The 18,447-nt window shown below is 50.2% G+C and overlaps 1 protein-coding gene and 1 long non-coding RNA gene across 3 annotated transcripts; one reads left to right on the top strand and one right to left on the bottom strand.

Moving 5' to 3' along the window:
• Nucleotides 1-4,701: 4,701 nt before the first annotated feature.
• LOC125523367 lies at nt 4,702-6,718 on the top strand. 2 transcript variants are annotated; one of them, XM_048688413.1, is made up of 3 exons: nt 4,702-4,982; nt 5,061-5,149; nt 5,258-6,718. In XM_048688413.1, the coding sequence occupies exon 3, from the start codon at nt 5,282-5,284 to the stop codon at nt 6,497-6,499; it is 1,218 nt and encodes a 405-aa protein (XP_048544370.1). In that variant the 5' UTR covers nt 4,702-4,982; nt 5,061-5,149; nt 5,258-5,281; the 3' UTR covers nt 6,500-6,718. The 2 variants fall into 2 exon arrangements, with proteins under 2 accessions (XP_048544370.1, XP_048544371.1); XM_048688414.1 differs by having other exon boundaries at nt 4,704-4,982; nt 5,289-6,718.
• A 10,770-nt stretch (nt 6,719-17,488) lies between these two features.
• LOC125523726 lies at nt 17,489-17,960 on the bottom strand. The gene is made up of 2 exons (XR_007290356.1): nt 17,832-17,960; nt 17,489-17,728 (listed from the first exon to the last, which is right to left on the bottom strand). It is a non-coding gene; the product is annotated as an uncharacterized LOC125523726 (long non-coding RNA).
• Between the last annotated feature and the right edge of the window lie 487 nt (nt 17,961-18,447).

The raw sequence follows: 18,447 nt of genomic DNA, 5'->3' as shown, positions 1-18,447 counted from the left end.
CTGAGCTACAATTTCCTACCCCATGTTGTCCTCTGCGGCGACGTCGAATCATGTCGCTCTTTTGGAGCAACGAGATTAGGGTTTGTTAAGCTTGAACGACGGGGCCACATTCAAAACTTAAACAATAAGGTTTGAAATTAAAAATATGAAAAATATGCGTTGGGGGCACAACAACAACACAAACCCACACAACAGATAACATAATAATAATAATGGAGGATAAGTGACCATGAGCAGTCTACTCATCACTTGCTTGTGCATTCTAGTCAAATTGTCGATGGGAAGCAGCTTCCATAGCTACAAAAAACCGCATAATTTATAAATCACATCCAGCCCTGAAGGATAAATATGCTCTATGACTAGTTTATTCCGAGTGCACTCTTATGATCCAGGCTAGCTCACAACAGAGTTAGCGATTGGTCGAGTCTGTATGGACCTAGTTGTAGTTTTCTTTTCCTTTTGGGGACTCTATATCATTGGTTGCTTTGAAATAGATGAGGGCATGTATGGTTGATCCAAAGTGATTTTTATACGTTAAGAGTGCACTCTTATGAACAAGTCAACTATTTTTTTTACAAATATCTGCCATTTTATTATTCTTTATCGTATCATTCTCTCCTCGTCTTCTGCTACTGGAAAGATGGGGCAGAGATGGTGACGACGCGAAGCTACTACTGACAAATATGAGGTTGACAGGTAGGGGCCTTGGAATCAACTTGTGATGGCTATGGTTGTGAGCATCGAAGCTTGAGAAGAAAACTATACTCCCTCCGTCCATGAATAAGTGTATATCTAGGTTTTGTCCTAAGTCAAAGTTTTAAAACTTTGACCAATTTTATAGGGAAATATAGCAGCATTTATGACACTAAATTAGTATCGCTAGATTCGTTTTGAAATGTACTTTCATAATATATCAATTTGATGTCATATATGCTACTACTCTTTTCTATAAAGTTGGTCAAAATTTTAAATCTTTGACTTGAAACAAAAGCTAGATGTACACTTATTCGCGAACGGAGGGAGTACGCCCCAAGCTAAAGCATTAGCAATGGACGAGAGCTAGCGCATGACTGGACGGTGTTCATGGTTGGGGAAGTTTTGTTTTACATCGCATTGATATCTTCGGACGTGGCTCTCAAGATGAGAATGGCGTGGAAGGCAGTGTCTGGCACATCTCTACTATCTCTATCTCTTCTCTACTACCTAAAAGAAATGGAGTGTTCCATCTCCCCTCTTACGTTTCGTCCAACCTCTTCGTCATCCTCGAAGTACGCTCCCTCCCACTCTTCCGATTTTTCACCCCCACCAATTTTAAAACCGGAAGGCCTTCCTCCCGCAGCGTAGTTTCCTCCAAATCAAAGGTAGATCACGGCAAAACCCACGGACGCACGACTCTCGTGGGATCCCTACGCCAATATCTCTCGATCCCTTCCATCTATACCTCCTAGAATCTCTCTCGATCCTTTCCATTTATACCTCCTAAAATCTCTCTCGATCCTTTCCATCTGTACCTCCAAAAATCTCTGTTAGTACTGCTATATATACATCCGATCAGTCGTGCTTTCCACTGTGCTTCCAATTGCATAAAACCCCACGCACGATCGCTCCATGTGATCTGATGTGAAAAGCTTCAGGATGGCCCCATGCACAATGGCTCATGTGCTCTATTGTTACCTGGCGGCTGTTGCGCGGGACCTCGCCCTCCATCATGATCAACGCATTCCGTCCGCCGCGTTGTCCGATCTCGCCCTCAACGTCCGTCCGCCGCGCCGTCCGATATCCTCAGTGCCCATCCGCCGCTCCGCCCGTTCGCCGCGATCTTCCTCCATTGACCGATAGAATTGGCACTAGGCGAGCATCAATCACGGCACGGGCAGCCCGACAGCTCGAGGCGGACTCGAGCACGGTGAGACCTGACCAGTGACGCCTCGAAGGCTAAGCTGTTGCAGTAGAAGAAGAATGTGCATCGGACTGGCGCGGTGGCGTGCATCGCCCACGATGAACATGCCTCTGAGCAGGTTGAGTTGGGCGACGTCGCGCTGACAACTAGCATGGACAGCACCATGAGGTATTGGTGCAACAACATCCACACCACGTACGGGTATATGCTAGAAGAATAATACTCCTATGTCCTGAAACATGTCATAGCAGCTCCCTGATTCTGTTGTGTTGCTGCAATCTTCCAGATCTCGCCGGATGAGAATGCAACTATTTTCATGTCCGTGTGTTAATGGATTTAGGCCCTCCACCCTTGATGATTCCTTTAAAGGTAGGTTGCTTTGTCAATTATTATTTTGGCCATGAATCCATGATGATTCAATTAACCGGTTTGCGATGTCTCCCTACAATGTGTGAGATAATAACAAATATTTGTGCAACTTTGTTTTGTCATGATGTATCGACGAATTTATTTCTTAACCTACAGGTTGCTAAAAATGACAACAGATAATAACAGAATTCTACCCAGCTGGCGATCGACCGAACCCCGATCATCAATCTTGTATGCGTGCATGCATGTTCATGAGGAATCAGCATGCGGATAGAATTTTGGGCGCCCTCTGCTTATCTATCGCCAGTGGGGTGGACACACCATCCCGATACGTGCCCGCCGCCGTTTGTTGGGTCAAAATAGTTTCAGCCGGCAGAGGCGGAGACAAAAACGGGGAATGTTAAACGAGATACATGTGTGTCCTTTCCCTCCACAAGCAAAGAGAGGAAGCCACGAGCTTTGAAGGCGCTGCCCTCGACGACGGCGACAACCACAACGAACAACGCGGAAGAGGCCGGGGCCATGGCGCGGCGGCGGGAGGAGGATGACCTCAAGGTCCCACACAATGGTGAGTCCACCGCTGCCACCGTCTTCTGCATGGCCGGCGTCTGCGACTCCCTTCGGCTGATCAACATGCTCGCGGCGACCATCGTCTTGCATGGGAGATGACCATATTGTCCTTTTTGGCCCAATAAACTAGTTCTTCAATTTGTACTACCACCGATCTGGATTGAGATCTGTGCAACTTGTTAAGGGGTGTGCCAAAGTGTACCAAAGCATATCCTATTTTAATTTTTAACTTGATGTGATTGCAATTTAGTTTTGCTCATTTCTCGAAAAAGGTTTCAGAACTGTACAATGAGATGGTGTGTACTATTTCTACCCTCAATAGAGAAGTTAGAGATATAGATTTACATTTGCATCACGTAATCTAATTGTAGAAAAACTGAATTATATATGCACAAAAATGATTGTTGTGATTATATTTATTTTGGATTTTGTTATAGCTATATATGCAGGGACATTTTGATATGATAATTTACTACTCCCTCTGTCAACAAATATGAGAAGTTTTTCGTGAAAAAACAAATATAGGGATGATTTAGATTACTAAAATAATATCGCTTTGTATATTTGGACTATATTTCAGATACATATGATATTTTAAAGAAGGGGCAATGAACATATACGGAACTAGATGAATATGGCCGAGAACTAATTTTCTGCTGACCCGTTGACGTTGCTATGGTAGTGATTTCGTTAAGACAGTCCAGTTTTATTGCCAGGGAGCGTTTATTCCCGTTGCAACGCACGGGCAAATACCTAGTTAATAACAAATAAGTGCAAGGTCTCTTGTCATTTATCCAAGCGAGCTTCATGTTCGTTGTGTGCCTCGTATGGTCTCATTTGGCGCTAGGACTAAGACTCTCTAGGAAGAGGGGGTGTTTATTCCAAAAAAACTCAAACACGATTATAATAGGGTATAGCACATCAGTTGACATTCTATAGGTGGACAGAGGCTTGTAGTGTTGTTTGGCTTCATTGAGCTTCATCATGTATCGAGGCTTTTGATTTGTAACCGTATATTATAGTGATGTCATCATGTGAAACGTCACAAGTAATTTCTTTTTTGCAAGAGAAAAGTGACATGTGGGTAATCTTCAAATTGGAGAAGTAAATGGAGCTCCATTATATTGCCTAAGAATTGACTACACCTTCTAAATTTTTTATTCATAAATCATAATTGGCGACCGTCAGCTGTGAGGGATTTCGCAACGACCCCCTCCCCATCGTTGCATGAATCAGTACAGGTCCGGTGCCACGTCAGATTTGAAACCGATACGCCGAGGATAAAACCCAATGAATGGTCTTTTTTCCAAATAATACCCGCCACCCACTTGCCAGCGGCGTGGTCTTGCACATGGAGGCCCTTGGTTCGAATCCCAAGACCGCGCCCCCCTTTTATCTTCTTTTTGAACCATGATGGCATATTTCTTCCCAAAATTAGCATGGCAATTTTACAAAATTTGGAAATTATGTCACGTCGCAATTTTAAACCTTTTTGTAATAAATTATCATGGCAGTATTATAAATATTAAGAGATGACATTTTTATTATTAAGAGATGGCATCTTTTTTATTGATTGCATTTTTTTTATTAAAAGATGGTGTTTTTTATCATGGCATTTTTAAGAGATTGCATTTTTACAAAAATTAACAGAGGCAAAGTTATTTCTTTGTTTTTACCGACATGGCATTTTTTTTAGTTTTTTGCACAATGGACCAAGTAAAGCAAAACAATATTTTCGTAGCATTTTATTAAATTATATAACATGGCATTCTTGTAAAATAGCATGGCGTTTTGAATAAAGCAGTAAACCGGGCCTTTGGGCCAATGGCATTTGTTGTAAAAGACAAAAAGAAAAAGAAAAGACTCTGCCGCATCCCCATTCCTCTATCCTCCAGGTGAAAAATTCCCCATCCCCATTCGAGCGGACCACGCGCTGCAAGACCTAATTTTTCCTCTGAATCGAGCTCGCGGCCGGCCGGCCGGCGTCGTGGACTCCAGTCCAGATCCATCTCGCTTGCCTCCTCCCCGCAGTCCGCACCTCGCGCAATGGCCTCCAGATCGAGCTCCTCTCCTAGCGTTTGAGTCGCCTCACTCAACCAAGCCGCTCTTCCGCTTCACGCCGTAATCCCACGGGAGCACGCAGGTGAGCATCTCGCGCGTTCTCTTTGTTTTTCTCTGCATCTACCGTTGGCGCTCAAATCTTTCGTGTATTCGTGCCTAGAATCGAAGGAACACGCCCGCGTTGCCGCCGTTGCTCGCCGCCGCCGCCGCCGCCGGACCCTCCTTCTCTGGCGCGTCCAGTCTCCGAGGGTAAACCCGTCTCACCTCACCTCCTTCCTGTATTTTACTTGCTTTAAAAAAAATTTAGATTAGAAGCTGGCCTGAACTCTGAAGGAGTTACTTGCCGCGTCTTTTCAGTTCACTGGACTCTGACGGAGCACCATGCCAGACAGGAGAGGCGCGACCCTGTTCGAGGACCTGCCCGAGGAGATCATCAACAAAATACTCGTCCTGTTGGCGTCCAAGGACGTCGGCCGCTGTCGAGTTGTGAACGCTTCATGGTGCAGTGCCACATCCACGCCTGAATTCATGCTCGAACACCACCGCCGCCAGCCGTCGCTCCCCATTGTCGATGGGTGTGGAAAGCCTGCCAATCATGTCGTCTTGGGCGACGCCGGTGCTGGTGCTTCCAATCAACAGCTTTGGCCTTTCCTCTCAGGCTCCAAACACCGTTCCAGGAATGAGCCCATAGCCGTCTGTGATGGCTTCCTTATCGTTTCTTGGGGATATGAATTCTACATCTGCAATCCGGTTACCCGCAAGCATGCTCTCTTACCGCAGCCTCAAGTTGGGCAAGGCATCGACAATACCATGGTTGGTTTCTACCAGCACCATCCAACTGGAGAATACAGGGTTCTCTGGGTCTCACGGTCACATCAGACGTCTGAATCCAGCTTATATGTCCTCACAGTGGGATCCGACAGGCCAAGGCGCATCAGCGTCAGAATGCCAACAGTCTTGTCGTCTTCCGCAGAAGAGGAGTTATGGAACAAGCTGATCTATTCATACTGTTCATCACCTGTACACCACCGTGACAGCCTCCACTGGTATCCTTATGGCACCAGTGACATTGCAGGAGGCGGTGGAGATATCATTGTGTTTGACACAGAAGCAGAGTCATTCCGGTGGATGCGCAGTCCCACCCAGCCGTGCAATCATAGTAAGTTGTTCGACATGGAGGAAACACTTGCTTTCTGGGGCCGCTCAGTTTCTAACACTTCTATGGATGTCTGGGAGATGCAGGATTACGAGGCTGAAATCTGGGCTTTCAGGTACAGGATTGATGTATCAACGGTGGAGGCATCAAGACAACTTTATTTAACTTCTTTCAAAAAGAAAAAGACAAGACCACTTGATTCTGCCGTGCGGTTGTTTAATGATATGGCTGTGCTAAACGAGCGTGAGCTGCTGGTCAGGTTTAACCACCAACATGTGTTGCGTTGTGATATTGATGGCAAATTCTTAGGTATTGTGAACATCGGAAAAAGTCAGTATCGCATGTGGCTTACCCCCCACCGCCTCAAAGAGAGCATTGTTCCAATTCCAGGCCATGAGATGCAAGAAGATGAGGAGCCTCCATTCTCCACAGGGCATGTCTGAATGATCATGATTCCTGGTTTGCTTTGCTATCACTCAGATCATGCCTTCTGTTCTAGCTCTTCTTACTTAGTAGTACTAGCAGACCAGCAGTAGACGAACATGCCATTTTGGATGGTTGCAGTAGCACCTGTGATATCATTTGGTTGTATTATGATGTGCTGAATATCCTTTTAATGTTCTAAAGTATGAAGTATCGATCTATGATATTAGAACCTTTTATTACTGTTCCTCCCTGCCTCCCAAATCTGCTTTAGATTCGTCGCAGTTAAGATGCACGAGCGACATTTTTAATACTAGAAATTCAGTCTTTCTTTTACTGCAAGATGAGACTTTCGCTCCTGGTCATGCTCTTTGAGTGGAGGCATTTTTAGTGTTTGAAATGTTATGCTGTATCACTTCCATAGCCTGTCAATTTGATCTCTGTTGTCCATTATGCAATTTGGGCATAACAATGTTTCAGGAGGTTAACAGATGCTGTGTGTGTCAACATGTTTTATTAGGATCACAACATGCGTATCATGGCCTTAATTAGCACACTTTTGTTTTTGATAGATTAATGCTGCTATGATTGAAGAAAGAGCCTTGGTGCTTTGGTGGTATGTTGGGAGTACTGCTAGTCCTTTTTTCCTGCTGTTTTCTGTTTCCAGAGTTTTCTGTTTATTTTTCATTTGGTCATGTAGAACCGGAGGATGTGCTCTCCAGGAGCAGATAAATATGCCTCTTCTTGGTTCAGCTTTCTCTGGATAAAACATCTCTTTTCTCCCCTCAACTGAGACGCCGGACTGAACAATTAGCACTAGAACGATATCGAACAGAAGACGACCTTTTCAGGAATTTTTTTTGCTGAGTGGGCCTACGTTGGATTATATAGAAACGTTGGATTATATAGATGAGAAACAGAGTTCATCTTTCAAAGAACTTTACGGAATCACCTTGCCCAAGCACCCGTTTAGCATTACTTGAGTTTGTCCAGTTTTTAAGTTCTCCCAAATCTAGTTGACCCAAGGGTCTCCAAAACCTCTGTCCTAGTAATTGCAGAATGCAGCTCCAACTGACGGAGTCAAAAGCTTCTTGGAAATCCATCTTCAGCACGATCAAAAGGCATTTTACGCCTCTGAGCACATCGCTCGAGCTTCGAAGCTAAAGCAAAGTTTTTCACTATGGCACGTCCTCTGATAAAGTCTGATTGCATGCAATGAACAAGCATTGATATGAACTGCTGCAACCTAATAGCCAGAACCTTTGTGAGAAGCATGGTGAGGCTATGGACCAGTGTAATTGGGCGGTAATGCGTGATTTCTAGCGGAGTCTCAACCTTGGGGAGTAGGGATATGTGTGCTATAGATTAACTCCGGAGATATCAATTTTGTTCTCGTAGAACTCTGAGAAAATAGCCATCAGATCGTTTTTCAGAAGTGAAGCATTTGCTTAATATAACTTGTTTGTGAAACCATCTAGCACCTGGCTCCTGTTATTGGGTGATAATTTGATTGCTTGCAAAATCTCTTCCCAAGAGAAGGGCAGGGATAAGCTCGCAAGGCAAATTGAATCTAACTGATCATAGAGCAGAGGCAGGTTAATAGTTGGCTGCGATGGAATTACGCACCCGAAAATGTTGCTGTAGAACCCGGTTGAAATATCCAGCTTGTCTGCGTGCCGAAATGCTAAATATTGTCCTTGACTAGCACCTGGATTTTGTTTCGTCTAGCTTGACAGTTTGCATCAATATGAAAGAATCCAGGGTTCTCATCACCAAAAATGTTAGGCTTGTGGCAACAACGACACACCTATTTGGAGGTGAATTAGTAGCTCTTCTGACTTCTCCTATGGTGATTCATTCAACAAAATGTTTGGTTGGCAGTGGTTCGAGGACGTCCTTCTGGTTTGATGAATTGTCCGGGTGCGGCAGGCGATCATGCACTTTTCCTACCCTGCTCTCTTTTGCCTGAAACCAGAGCTGCACTATTTCCTCGCAATTCAGTCAGGATGCTTGCAGCATCTAACTAGACCCTAACCTTTCTGCCTCGGCTAGCCATGAGCTTGATCTGCTGCTTCAACACCTAACCAGTATGCAGCTGAAACCCGGAGGAGGTGACTCAAGGACATCCTCTATTGACAGCTCGGGGGCTACCACTGCATATACTTTTTATAAGCTTTTGACTTTCTTTTTTTCTCGAATACGCTAAGGAAGCGTATCATTGCATTGATAGACGGAGAGAAAAAAGAGAAGGTACAGGGGTGGGAATCATAGCCTCGTGCGCATAGATGGCGAGCCTATGAACCCGGGGGAGCAGAGGTAGGGGGGTGCTCAGCCCCAACAATTACAATGTCAGGTTACAAAATGGTTCGAGGCTAGCCCTCGAGCTCCAGCAGCAGCCCATGAACGAGCTTCGTCCTTGATGGCGGCGATCAGGGAAGAGGAAGAAGGGGTAACCTTGTCGAAGATGATCGCGTTCCGGTGTCGCCACAGGGACCAGGCAACGAGGGAGGCGATAGTGGCCAGGCCACGCCTGCGCGCAGCCGGGAGGGGAATCAGGGCTGCGGAGAGCCAGGCAAAGTAGCCGGTGGTGCCATCGGGCGCAACCGTCGTTGGGGAACACCACGAGAGGATCTCGTGCCATGTGATGCACGCGAACACGCACCCCACCAAGATGTGATGGAGTGTTTCGGGCTCCTGACAGCAAAAGACACACACGGGCTCATGTGGCAGACCTCGCCAAGCCAGGCGATCAGCAGACCAACAACGGCTAAGGGATGCGAGCCAGATGAAGAATTTGACCGAGGTGGGGGCACTAGTTTCCCAGGTGAGGCGCCAAAACTCGGAGGCCGTGGATCCATGAAATAGGGCGCTGTAGCATGAGGAAGCAGAGTAGACGCCATTGGCAGTCCAGCGCCAGCGAAGCAGGTCCGGGCGCGGGACAAGCTCGACAGTCTGGAGGCGGCGCCAGAGCTCCACATATTCAACCGCGGCCGCGGGACCGAGGGGGCCTCGGATGTCAGAGATCCAGCAACGGTCAGAAAGCGCCTGGGCCACCGTACGCAAGCGCCGGACACGGCGAGGAACCAGCGCCACCAAGGAAGGGGCGCTGTCGAGGGGGGAAAGACCGTCCAGCCACGGGTCCAACCAGAAGCAGCAGGTGTTGCCATCACCAAGGATCCACGACGTGGATGCCCGAAAAAACTGAGTCACCTCAGGGTCGCGCGGGAGCTGTAAGTGTGCCCACGACCGAGAGTGGTCAGTAGCCTGGAGCCAAAGCCAACGCGTCCGAAGCGAGATGCCAGTGCGGTGAAAGTCGCGGATGCCCAGACCCCCCAGCTCGATCGGGCGGCAAACCCGTGCCCAGCTAACTAGGCAAGAACCAGCGCGTGCGTCCTTCCTCCCATGCCAGAGGAAATCACGGAGGATACGATTGGCCTGCTTCAGGATGGCAGGGGAGAGGGCCATGGCGAGGAGCATGTGGACAGGCATAGCGCTCAGAACATGACGAACCAAGTTGAGCCGCTCGCCGCGGTTGAGCAGAGCAGCTTTCCAAGTAGCAAGCTTGCGACCAAGCTTCTCGATCAAGGGAAGCAGGTGGGCGGTAGGAACTTTCCTGAGCGAGAGAGGGAGGCCTAGGTAGCGAATGGGAAAGGGCACCACCGGGCAGGCGAGGGCGGTGGTGACGTTGCTCGCAAAGCCGTCCAGGCACTGGATGAGGGCGGCCTGGCACTTCGTGAAGTTAGTGCGCAAGCCCGAGGCAGTGCCGAAGCGCTCAAGCAGAGAGTTGATAGCAGAGAGCTCAGATTCATCGGGGTGGCAAAAGATGATCACATCGTCAGCGAAGAGAGAGACGCTAAATGGGGCATGCCTGCGCGTCAGCCGCTTGATGATGCTGGACTGAACGGCGAACTGGAGCAGCGTGTTGAGCGTGTCGATGACCAGCACGAACAACATCGGGGAGACCGGATCCCCTTGGCGAAGGCCCTGGCCGTGCGGAATCGGGGGGCCTGGCGTGCCATTGATCAGGACGCGCGTTGAGGCTGTCGAGATCAGAATGGAAATCCACTCACGCCACCGCGGGCCAAATCCCATGTGTTGGAGCACCTGAAGCAGGAAGGGCCAGGAGACAGAGTCGAACGCTCGCGCGATATCCAGCTTGAGTAGCACATGGGGTTGCTTCAGTTGGTGCAGCTGCCTCGCGGTCTGCTGGACGAGGAGGAAGTTATCATGAACGCTCCGTCCCGAGATGAAGGCACTTTGGTTGGTGGAGATGAGTTCGCCGAGGCGCAGCGCCAAGCGGAGCGAAAGAACCTTAGCAAAGAGCTTCGCGATCAGATGGATGAGGCTGATCGGCCGATAATCAAAGAGGGAGGCGGCGTCGGGTCGCTTAGGAAGCAGAGTGATGTACGCCTCATTGAGCCGCTGGAAGGCGTGGCCATTTAGCGCGTAGAGCTTGTCGAAGACGTCGCAAAGGTCGTCTTTGATTATGTGCCAACACGAGCGTAGAAACTCGACAGTGAATCCGTCGGGGCCGGGTGCCTTTCCAGAAGGGAGCCGCTTGATAGCCTCCCAGATTTCCGCCGACGAGAACGAGCGATCCAAGGCAGAGAGGTCGAAGGAGCGCTGGCCAATGGCCGCCAGGTCGAGGGTGAACCCGCGTGCGGCAGGGGCGTCGAGAACGGAAGAGAAGTGCGTGAACGCGGCCTGGGCTAGGTCCGCCTCACCTGACACGTGCACCCCATCCACAAGGAAGCTGAGGATGCGGTTCTTATTGCTACGGTGAGACGCCCGAATCTTGGAGATGGCGGCAGGAGCTTCGCCAGCCCAAAGCCAGCACAACCAGGCACGCTGGCGGGCGATCGACCACTCGAGGGAGGCCAACCCGAGGTATTTACGCTTGAGCTGCCGGCGGAGCCAGGTCTCGGGGGGGGGGGGGGGGGGGGGGGCGGGGGGAGCCGGGTGCGGGGGGGGGGGGGGAGGCGGCGAGTGTCTTGAGCCTCGTCAAGCTTGGCGATGAGCTCGCGGGCAACCCCAAGCTGAGCAGTAAGATTGGAGGCGAAGCGACAGCTCCATCTTTGGAGGCTGCGCGCGGTGACCCTGAGGCGAGCAAAGATGCGCCTGAACGGGTCGAGCTCCGGGGCCGTGGAGTGCCACGCCGACTGGACGGTGTGTTGAAAGCCATCAAGGCTGGGCCAGTACTGTTGGAAGTGAAAGCGCCTGCTGCCGCCGCCCGGGTGGCACGGTCCAGGAGGAGGGGAGAGTGATCTGAAACCGTAGACACCAGACAACGCAGGAGGCAGTGAGCGTGGTCGAGCTCCCATGACGGGGTACACAGCACACGGTCATTACGGACCAGGGTCGGGTTGTCCTGCTCATTGGACCAAGTGTAGCGCCGCCCATGGAGGTAGATGTCGTGGAGACCATGATCCGAGATAAAACGTCGGAATTTGTTCATCGTGCGCCTATTAATGCGGTCATTGCTTTTGTCACTGGCCGAGGCAATCATGTTAAAATCACCACCCAAAAGCCAGGGCCCGGCCATAGTAGATCGAAGCTGTTGAAGCTCGGTAAGGAAAGCCAGCTTTGCATCGTCCCCCTGGGGGCCATAAACGCCGGTGATCCACCAGTGGGCGCCACCAGCGGTGGCGGTGACTACGGCAGGGACGTGGTGATCTCCAATGGACGTGTTCAACAAGGCGACCCGATCACTATGCCACGCTAAGATGATGCCGCCGCGCGTGCCCTCCGCGGGCAACCAGAAGAATTTGTCAAAGGCAGTGCCGAGGGTCTCGCAAACAAGCACCGACAAGACCAAAGCGAGTTTAGATTCCTGGAGACAAACAATACAGGGGGAGGCCGAAGCAATAACAGACCGGACAGCCACGCGCTTGGCCGCATTATTGAGCCCGCACACGTTCCAGAAAATAACTCTAAGGTTGTCTTCCATAAGAAAAGATGGGGGGAGGCTGGAAGGCGACAGCAGGCGTCGCACTCATGCCGCAGAAGGGCATGGCAGGGGGTGAGGCGACAGGATGCCATCGAGGACGGACTGGGGCACCTTCCATCCATAGAATTCGGCGAACGCGCGAACCACATCCACAGCTAGGGGCTGCTCGAACAGCTTGTTGTACTTGACCATGACCTCGTCAGAGAGCGGCTCATCGTCCTTGATGAGACCCAAGCGGAGGAGGAGTACACGCTTGGCCTTGGATTCCGAATCAAGACCCTGGTCAGCCTTGGCAATGCGCGTGCTCCGACGGGGGGTGAAGTTGGGGGGGAGAGCGGCCTTTCCACGGCGGGGCCCGGGGGTTGGCAGGACCGGAGAAGCCACGGTGCTGATGGAGTTGAGAAATCCCATAAGATGCGCGGGCGCAGCGGCTTGAGCACACAGCGAGGGAGCGCTAGGCGGTGGTACGTGCATGGCCTCGGGATCCGGCGGCGAGGCATGTCCATGCATAGGTGGGGAGGGAGCCACGGGGTCCACCGAATTCACAACAGGAGAAACAGGTGCCGCCAAAACCGAGCCAGGACGAGGGGGGGGGCACCAAATCAGCAGGCGGGGGGAGATCTTCCTAGTGAGCCGCGCCAACAGAGGTGGCTGGACTGGCGTTGTGATCCGAGGGGCGGGCCTGGGATTCCGCCAACGGGGCGCGATTGGCCAGCTACGACGAGGCGGGGCCACCAACCGCGTGCGGTAACCCGACTAGGGGGCAGACAGAGGCGGGGCCTTCCTGAATAGGAGAGAGCGCAGCCTCTGGTGGCGCGCCAGCCAAGAGTAGGGGCGCAGGAGGATCGCCAGCCAAAAGCGTAGCAGGCGTGGGAGGCGACAAAACCGCCTCTGGGACGCGAGCGCCAATCAAGGACCGGGGGGAAGGATCTGGAGTCCTCGCGAGCGCAGCCGAGGTGACACGTGGCGAGTCCGGAGGGGGTGGAGCGAGGAGCAGCACCGGAGCGGGGCGGTTGGCAGGCTGGGCGGTCAGCGGTGCCGTTTGAACCGCAGCGACTCTGGGACCCGCCTGGTCCAAAGCGGGCAGGGCAGGTGACAAGGCCGTGCCAGCTGTGGCGGAGGGGGGGCCAGGCGAAGAGTGGCAGGGATCCGATGCGGAGGAGGAAAGGCGCTGGGGTGCGGGCCCAGCACGCCTTGCCAGCCCCGGTGGGGGGGGGGGGGGGGGGGGGGGGGGCGGCCGGCGGCCAGACGGGCGGGCAGCGCCACCACGACCAGCACGGCGGGAGGGGCCCGAGGAACGCCGGGGAAGGAACTCGTGCCTGCGCGGCCATGGTCCCGGGACAGGCGGCGAACCAGGGGCGTCGTCGTCCTCATCGCTAGGTGGCGCCGATGGAGGAGGAGCAGGGAGGCGGTAATCCTAAGACTCAGAGACGTGGATCGACACCGGGAACCGGACGAGGGGGCGCGCGAAGCGCATGACACAGTCCGGGTCAGCATCCAGAGCGATGCCATCACGCGGCGGCAGGAGGAGCTCGGAGGAGCGGGGGATCCCGTCGGGGTTCGCCGTCCATGCCGAAAGGCGAAACACAGACATGTCATGGCCGGAGCGAGGTCCTCAATGAGGCAGAAGGGTGCTAGGAGGAAGTCGACTTTCAGCGGAATCGTTTGGCCGCGACTGCAATTCTTCATTTGGCCTTTCGAGGTAGATTGAACACAAGGCATCCCATGATGGTTGTGATCTCTGCCCAGCTTCAGATGTGATCTCGCGAAAGCTTGGAGTGCTACATTGGGTCGCTACTGCTGTCAGTGTTGTGGAGTTTGTGCACTCTGATGAAGTGTTAGGATGGTTTGGCCGTCTATGGGATGTACTGTTCGCAGCTCGCGCGGCCACACTTTGGAATGCTCGAAATGCACGGGTATTCGATCCGACAATAAGCATTGGTGTGATGCCTACACTGCCACGGCTGTCTCCGACTTAATCCAACAGAACTTTGTTGTTTTTCTTTCAACAAAGGATAATATATTAATATCAAGTACACCCGGCCTCTGCAACAACTCAAGGCCACGAGCAACTCGAGGCATCAAGGATGCACAGAACAAAAAAAAAAGAAAAAATAACGAAAACAAAAAACGTAGATCTAAGGCATGCCGTAACCAACAACGATACCAAGCACTACCGTGACAACACACAGGCTGCGAGTAGGTTCTCCAAAAGCAACGTCTTTAAGAAGATAAGGACACACAAGTGTCACCATTGTCGGATTCAGTCAAATACTAAATCCCGAGTTTTCACCCAGAGAGAAGAACTGAGCAACATCATGCAATGCCTTCAACAAGGTAACGATATCAAGATACCGCCATTGCCAGGTATGGCCGGCGAAGGATACACCATGGGTTTTCACCCTGAAACTCTAGTCCCGGTTCTGAAGTAGCACCACCAAACACAACCACGAAGTGTTGTTGCAACCGCTGGACCACCCCCTTCATTCCTTCAATCCTTGACAATGCCGAACACAGACAAACGCCCACATGCGTCGTGTTCTAGATCACTCGGCAATGAATATGCATAATCCTCGTGCACAAGGACCATGGAACATCACATCTCAGAACGTATGAATGTTTGGCATTCCAACCATTGTCCATTGCTCACATACACAATTCTGATGGGAAAAGCTATGCTCCTATGAGCTTGTTGACGGGCGGTGACGCGACTGCCAGGAGCCACCGAAACCCACAATAAGGGCACCTTCGACAGACCCATGCCATCCTCGCCATCAACTGATGACGAACTTGGGAAAAGGATCCCTTCAGTTGTCCAGTTGCAGCCGTGGTCGTCCATGTCCCTAATCTTCATATTGGAGTCAGATCGAATCATAGTCATATCGCAAGTGACCGCCGCCGCTATGGATGGCATCTCCGTCTTCAAATCTTGATCCAGCGCCGCACAAGTCGCCGCGGCCAGCACCGCCTAGATCCATAGGCGGCCGTCACGCTGCCCTCGCAGCCGCTTCAGCCATGCCACCACCAGAAGGTTGAGGCCGCCGCCCCGTTTCCGAGCTCCGCCAAGCGCCAATGCCGTCTAGGGCCGGCCCCCACGCAAGGCCGGAGGTCCCCTCGGCAGGAGAGGACGAGAGCCTGCCACCGCCGTCCACCGAACGGGCCTTACCCGTCGGTTTCCTCCGGCGGTGGTGGGGTGTATGGAGGAGAGGGGAGACGGGGACGGCGGCTAGGGTTTCACCCGTGCCGCCCCCCTAACAGAACTTTGTTGTTAGCAATGAGAAGTTGAAGAATAGCTTTCTACTTGGCCCACTGCCGCAATGCTGCCCTGAGCCGCCGAAACCTTGAAGTTAAATCTAGTTGCCGCTGGAAAAAAAACTCCGTCCACGAGACCAGTTACCCACTGCCGCAATGCTGCCCTGAGCCACCGAAAACTTGAAGTTAAATCTAGTTGCCGCTGGAAAAAAAACTCTGTCCACGAGACCAGTTATCATAAATCTTCTGCTGCAGTTCTTGAATATATAACCAGTGGTTCTCCATATTGAATTCGTGCACTTGAATTAAAAAAACACTCGGTAAAGTGGGTTCTGTTGTCCGCCTTCTCTCAATTGCGGTTAGAATGGACACATGTCCAATATATACCGAATGTCTCAATCTTACCGTGTTAAACTATAGATACATAGAGTGTTCGATGGTTACTGAGTATTTTTTGCTAAAAAAGGAAAAAGGACATAAATCTAAATGTTTACCGAGTGCCTGACAAACACACTTGCTAAACTTCTTGACACTTGCTAAACCTCTTGACACTCATGTAGTGATATATACTACTCATCCATATGTTCATAAGCACAAATGGTATCTTAACGTATACTCAGCGACCATGAGCTGCTGATTTAGTTCAATGCTAAACACGTGTTGCATTGCGACATTAATGGCAAGTTCTTAAGGATGCGAAGATTGGGAAGCGACAGTATCGTATGGATCTTACTCCGCGTCGTCTCAAAGAGATCATTATTCCAATTCCAGAAGGTGAGATGCAAAAAGAAGATGAGCCTACACCCTGGGAGTATGCCTGGATGTTCAGCTCTTGATTTGCTATGCCCTTGGGAGTATCTATCTATGCTATCCTATAAGAGTCATGTGTTTTGCTCCAAGTTTCTCTAAATTATTATTACTGAAACTTGTAGAACTGGTCATTTTGGAAGGTCGCAACAGCACCTTCTCTGTCATCAGTTGGTGCTTATGATTATGTCTTGAACATCAAGTGAATGTTCTGAACTATGGAGTAACTATGCTACTATTAAACTTTTCTACTGTTCATTCGCCGAAAGTTACTTTCTGTTTGCAGGGTTAATTAAGACGCACAAACAGTAAAACACATTCAGATGAGAAGTCCAGTCTTACTTTATGGAATTATTTGAGTCAATACTTTTGTCAGAGATATGACACTTGTAGCTGTTCAAATATTTCCATATGTTGTTTGATCCTTGATGTTCAGTATTCAATTTGGTGGTCGCAACTCCTGACGACAAACGTGCTTTGTTGCTGGTTCATCTATGTCCGGTCCGGATGAAATATCTTTTTTGCAACTTACAATTGCAGTATGTGATGACAGTTAAAGGCAACCTAATCAGTGAATAACTGATCGGACGAACTGTAGAATGGCAGTACAACTGAAGAGTTAAACATAATTGTGGCTTATTTTGATCATCTATTTCTGAAAATGTCCGTCTACACTAAATTGGTATTTATCTATTGGTTGCTAATATTTTAGCCTCTTTCTCTTCATCTTTTCTGTCGTAGAGTATAAACTGCCGTATTTGTGCGAGCATAAGGTGTGCCGGTGGATGTATATTCTGTGTTAGGATTTAATTAAGACACTTAATTGTAGGGAAATCTCCCCTTGTCCTAACGGCCCCTCTGCAACAACCGCATCCCTCGATGCGCTGTTTGGGAACGGACGCATCCCTCTGTTGCGTCCTCTCAGATTGTGTATAAGCCTAATCATTAATGAAAGAGATCAACAGTTTTGCTTTACTATTCATTCATCTCTTGTTCGATCTCAAACATGTTATCAGCACGCTCCCAGCGGAGCAATTCCATCGGCGCGACGGTTCCTGGCTACTGCATCGCCCACGAGTTTGACGGCTACAGCCCTTGGTTCGCCGTGGTGGCGCCCGCTACCGCAGTGGCCCTCGGCCCGGCGGAAGCGCTTCCAAGCGGCAGCCTCGCGCCGTACATGGTCACAGCCTGTTCGCGGCACAGCGGTGAGGCTCTTCCGCGGCAAGCCATGCCCGGCGAGTCTCTCAATCAGGGAAGGTAACAGAAAAGAAGATCAGGGAAGAGCAAGTGAAAACAGAGGAGTGCCCATCGATTGAGAGATGCAAACAAAGAAGAAAAAAAGGTACCATGGCATGCGTTCACTTCCTCTTGCACCGGATCGAGCGGCAACTGCTGCTGTTTTTCGTCCACATCCCTAGCGGTGCCCCAACCATGCGCCTTGGCTGCTCCCCCACGGGACAGAACGGCCACTGCCCGCTTGCTCTCGCTTGCTCCCCAGCGTGTCCCATTTGCATAAGGTTGGGCCACCGCTTTTCAGCCCTTTTTCTGTTGAGTTTTAACATTCCAGAAAATATGTGATCATTATGTGGCATGTTCAATATGTTTGCTTTTTAGCAATCTCTATAACATGTCTTATTACTATAATGACATTGTTTTGCGATCGAGATTAAGTTTTCTCGCACAACAATATTGATTTGTGATTGAGAAATGTATATTTTTTATCGCAAAATAATCTCATTGCAACTGAGATCAATTTTCTATCGCAAAATATTAATTCATCCTGCTGAATTATCTTGCAACTTAATACGAGATCATCTCATTTAATTTAAGGTCTATACAATTCAAGTTTTTCACTTGAGCATCAAGTTTGCAACATTCATTACTATTCATTACAATAGTAGTGTATATCTGTTGAGTACCGAGATGTATTCCAGATCTTAAGTTGATGTAATATATTTCCAT

This window comes from Triticum urartu, chromosome 7, assembly GCF_003073215.2.
Source record: "Triticum urartu cultivar G1812 chromosome 7, Tu2.1, whole genome shotgun sequence".
Lineage (NCBI taxonomy): Eukaryota > Viridiplantae > Streptophyta > Magnoliopsida > Poales > Poaceae > Triticum > Triticum urartu.
Note: the sequence above shows the minus strand (reverse complement) of the source record. Positions and strands in the feature narration are given on the sequence as shown.

Excerpts from the sequence above, each read along its gene's own strand:
- LOC125523367 (XM_048688413.1), top strand. The coding sequence starts at position 5,282 with ATGCCAGACAGGAGAGGCGCGACCCTGTTCGAGGACCTGCCCGAGGAG.